The 4,485-nt window shown below is 57.8% G+C and overlaps 2 protein-coding genes across 3 annotated transcripts in view; both read left to right on the plus strand.

Moving 5' to 3' along the window:
- Positions 1-880, plus strand: part of Coq8b (coenzyme Q8B) — a 25,979-nt gene extending 25,099 nt beyond the window's left edge. Inside the window, exon 15 of the mRNA XM_031385826.1 lies at positions 141-880. Within this exon, the coding sequence (XP_031241686.1) occupies positions 141-443 (303 nt within the window). The 3' untranslated portion in view covers positions 444-880. The remainder of the gene's footprint in view (positions 1-140) is intronic.
- A 449-nt stretch (positions 881-1,329) lies between these two features.
- Numbl (NUMB like endocytic adaptor protein) overlaps positions 1,330-4,485 on the plus strand; it is a 25,268-nt gene continuing 22,112 nt past the window's right edge. Inside the window, exon 1 of one of the 2 annotated variants that reach the window (XM_031385825.1) lies at positions 1,330-1,441. Coding sequence is in view for 1 of the 2 variants with exons in the window: in XM_031385824.1 (XP_031241684.1) it covers positions 1,866-1,889 (24 nt within the window). In the remaining variant the exon portion in view is untranslated. Of the gene's footprint in view, positions 1,442-1,657; positions 1,890-4,485 lie in introns of those variants that run through there. The other variant, XM_031385824.1, reaches the window with a different exon arrangement.

Genomic DNA, 4,485 nt, shown 5'->3' on the forward strand with positions numbered 1-4,485 from the left:
CCCCCCCCCCCAAGCCCCTCACTGGTGAATTCTAGGCAAGCTCTACCAGTGAGTCACACCCCAGCCCTTGCGGCTTGCCTCTTCAGAAGTAATCAGAGGACATTATGTCCGTCTGGATGCATCTGCCATCCCCACCCTAGGCATTCTCTGACGCCCACGTCGAGGCAGTGATGATCCTGGGGGAGCCCTTTGCTGCTTCAGGCCCCTATGACTTTGGGGCTGGAGAGACTGCTCGTCGAATACAGGGCCTCATCCCGGTGTTGCTTCGGCACCGGCTGCGCCCACCGCCTGAGGAGACCTATGCTCTACACCGCAAGCTAGCTGGGGCTTTCTTAGCCTGTGCCCGGCTCCACGCCCACATCGCCTGCCGGGACCTCTTCCAAGATACCTACCACCGTTACTGGGCCAGTCGCCAGACATTGCCACTGCCAGCAGCCTCCTGACTAGGGACCTCCCTGCCGACCCCACCATAACAGATTCCATCCAGGAATACCGGCTCCACAGCGGGCGGTCCCCTCCTCCTCTGTCCTAGTCCCAGAGCCTAGTTTCTTGCCTTGGATCTTTGGGCCCCTGGAGTTAGCTCCCTGATCCAAAGTGAGCATCCTTGAATTCTGAGGCTGGGAGTCAGCAGAATCCTGCCACCATCTAAGTGAGCCCTTGGCCTCTTCATGGGGTTCACTCTCATATGAAGGAGGCACCCTTCAGCCCCAGGCCTTCCAGGATCCGCAGGCGAAAGGGGAAACTGTTGGAGGCGGTCCTCACCTTTGCCTCCCTTGCTCCTCTACCAGCTGCCTTCTTCCCGGGTTCCAGCCTGTGTATTGGAGGATGGGGGTGGGTGCTGATCCTTCCCTCCGAATAAAGGCACCCTTCCCTCCCCCCAGCTCTTTTCTCTCTGTGCTAAGGGGGAGGAGCTCACAGGCGGCTCCAGGTGCAGATGGCCAGACCCCCCACCCCACCCCCTTGTCTAGGGCCATCTGTTGCGGGGAACCTCCTCCGCCCCCCCCCACGTGCTGACCACCTGCTCCAAGGGCTGTGGCAGCTGAGAAATACCCTCCTATCACATACTCGCCCCCCCCCACCCCCAGCTTCAAGCTCCCTCCTGTTCCTGACAACCTTGCCTTTGCTAATGGGCCCTAATGCCTCTACCAGCTCCTTTGCCAAACCTACAGGACAGGGGTAGGGGTGCAGCCGAGTCCAGAACTAGGACCTGGTCTAACCCAATGCCCTCTTCTCGCAAGCCAGAGTGATCTCCCTCCAGGACTCCAGGGTCTGATTCTCTTCCTTCCCCTCCTCTCCCCTCCCCTCGCCTGCAAAAAGTGCCTCGTCACCGCTTCTGCCCGCCCCCGCCGGGCTAGGAGAACCGTGGGGTTAAGCAAGATTTGAGGACGTCGAGGCGCCTCCCAAAGCAATTCTTCAGAAGCAGAACCATAGGGGATCTGAGGTCAGGGGTTATGGAAGCAAATAGAACCTGCGTCTCAACCAGAGAGGCACTCCTCTAGGGATGCGTGCAGGTTCCCGCAAGGCCAGACCAAGGGGCGGGGCAGGCCGGCCTTTGCTCGGGAGGAGACAGGGTAGTGTTTGTGTGGGGGCGTGGTCTGAGGGAGGGCGGGGTTATCTTTTGCATATACAGCAGGCGGCGGGCCAATGGGCGGGGTCGGGGCGGGGCGCCGAGGGAGGGATGCTCCCCCGCCCCCGGAACGGAATCCTCCCGGGAGCCGAGCTGGCTCGCGCGCTTGCATCCCGCACCAGCCGCCGGCCCCGGGCCCGGCCCGCGTCAGACCGAGCCGCCGCCACCACAGCAGCAGCAGCACTCGGGAAGCCGGGCCCAACCGGGGCCGCGGGAGGCGGGGGCGCCCGGGCCCTGGATGTCCCGCAGCGCGGCGGCCAGCGTGAGAAGGGCGGGCTCGGGGCGGGGGGGGGGGGCTCGGGCCGGGGGCGGCGCCGCTGCTGATGTGGCGAAGGGTGGGAGGCGGCAGCAGCGCCCGGATGGAGAGAAGATGCCAAGGCTGGAAAGGGTGGTCCTGGGTGGGGGTCCGGGAACAGGTTCCTGGCAATCCCAAACCTGCCAGACTGGGGTCTGGTCCAGCACAGGCCATCTCTGCGAAGGCCCTGAAAATAGGGATCCTGGAATACAGATCCCCACCCCCATCATGGACAGGGCTATATAAATTCTAGGTACAACTCCCTGGGCATGGTTTGGCGTTCAGGGTCCGGGACACAGTTCCCTTTATCAAGCTGAGGCCTTAACTGAGCCGATTCCAGACAAATCAGTACTCTTCCCTGCCAGAGGGTTTCTTTGAGCACAACACCCCCCTGGGCGATGTCTTGAAGATGAAGTCCCTGGATAGAGCTGCCAAGGCTAAGGCTCTGGGGGATGGGGGGGCGGTTTCCAAGTACTGCCTACTCCCAGGGGTCCTGGATCCAGCCTGTCCCCCCAAGCCCTTGGGCGGTGTCCCAGGCAAATCCCCTTCTCAGAACAAGGTCCCTGTGTCTGAAACTCCACCCCAGCGTGAATAAAATAAGGAGAATTTCAGGCATTCCCCTACCCCACCTCCACCCCATGCTTAGTCACAGGGGTCTCAAGACATTGGTCCCCTAGGCCACCCCTTTTGTCCCTAGGGCTGCTCAGTGCCTAAGAGAGGCCCCACCCGGAGACAATGCTCAGCCTTCCCTTGCCCCCCCCCAGACTCCAGGATTCAGCCTGGGCTGGGGGCGGCTCCCCAGAGACGGGTGGAAACCTGTCTGCAGCCTCTATGGTGACCAGCGGCTTTGTGTGTGGTTGGTGTGTGTATGGTGTGTGTGCAAGGGTTGGGGATGTGGCTGGAAGTGTGACCTGGTGTTTGTGTGACTGTAGCTGTGTGTGTGCGCTTGCATTACACCTGGCAAGGATGAGGTCTCCTGCGTTGTCTGCCTGCATGCTTGTGGTTGGATGTGGTGGTGTCTGTGGTGTGTGTGTGTGTGTGACCGTGGATGCGATGGCAGCCGTTCACTATGCAGACTCCTGTACTTTTTAGACTATGTTTAGATAGATACGCATGTCTTTTGTGAGACCCCGTGTGTATGTACCTTGGTAGGTGTCAACATCTGTGTTGGGTTTGAGGGTGGACTTCTGTGTGGCAGACTGAAGACGTGGGTGGAGCTGAGACTGTGTGTAAGTGGAATTGTGACTGTGACTCTGGCCATGTGTGACACACTGTTGTGCTTTACGTCTTGATTTTGTACTGTGTTCAGTGCGACTCTGGGTGTGTGAATGCCATTGTATTTGAAGTCACATCGTGCCTGTGGGACTGGGCCAGTGGGATGGCCATGTGTATGACGGTGGCTGGGTGTCCCTCGCCACGTCTGTGTATGTGACTGGGGTTGCATAAGTGACTGTCCACCTAGCTGTGTGACACTACAGAGTGTGCACTATAGCCTCCTGTGTGTGATTCGAGTTGGGAATCTGACTTCCTATCTTAAACTCTCTTCTATTACAAATGATTAATTGTGTGAGACTCAAGCTCTGGATGTTGCCTGTGTGCTAGGGGTGTGTATGGGACTGGCTTCTATTTCCTCTGTGTGTATGTGTGACCCACTTATCTCTTACCCTGAGTGACTCCGTGCTGGTGTCCTAGACTGTGAAAGTGTGTGTGCAGATGTATGTGTCTGTGTGATCTGGTGGCGTCATGGCTGTGCACATGGCCGCATCTGGGACCATGTTTACCTCTATAGATGATATAATGCTGTAAATGCTACACCTGGGCCATTCCACTTATGCGTACACCCAACTGCATACTTGTGGTGTGGGATCTAACTGAACAGTGTGTCTTAAGTTTCTGTGTGTGAGGTGTCCAGTAGTGGTGGGGCTGTGCCTCTGTATGTCTGTCCACGCACTGTAGTGATTGGTTCCATGTGGCCACATTCTTGTCTACGTGATGCGAATCCTCATGGAGACTGTTTATCTGTGATAGGGTGACGTGGTAGTGCTGTGTGTGGGACACCAACATGACAGATGGCCAGGCACCGTGGGCACTGATGCTGAGTGACGGCACACACAACTGTTTCTGGAATGTATGTGACTGTCCGCGGGCGGCCGTCCTTCCTCCCCTCCCCTCCCCCTTCCCCTGTTTGGCTGCTGGTATGCTACGACTGTAATGCTCAGGCTGTGGCCATCAGCATCTGTACTATGTAGCTGTGTATAGACTGGTGTATACACAAGAGTGGCTGTCACAGAGGACTATGTAATGGGTATAATGACCAAATGTGTATCACTAGTATCATGTGACGCTGAAAGTGTGGCAGCAAAAAAGGTGTGTTGGTGTGGTTGCTGCTGTCTGAGGTTGAGTGGTCCTTGTGCAGCTATCGATGTATATGCTGGGATTGGCTTATTAAGACCAGTGTGAGCCGGTGGTGGCGCAGCCTTTAATCCCAGCACTCAGGAGGCAGAGGCAGGCGGATTTCTGAGTTCGAGGCCAGCCTGGCCTACAGAGTGAGTTCTAGGACAGC

Source organism: Mastomys coucha, unplaced genomic scaffold (genome assembly GCF_008632895.1).
Source record: "Mastomys coucha isolate ucsf_1 unplaced genomic scaffold, UCSF_Mcou_1 pScaffold21, whole genome shotgun sequence".
NCBI lineage: Eukaryota > Metazoa > Chordata > Mammalia > Rodentia > Muridae > Mastomys > Mastomys coucha.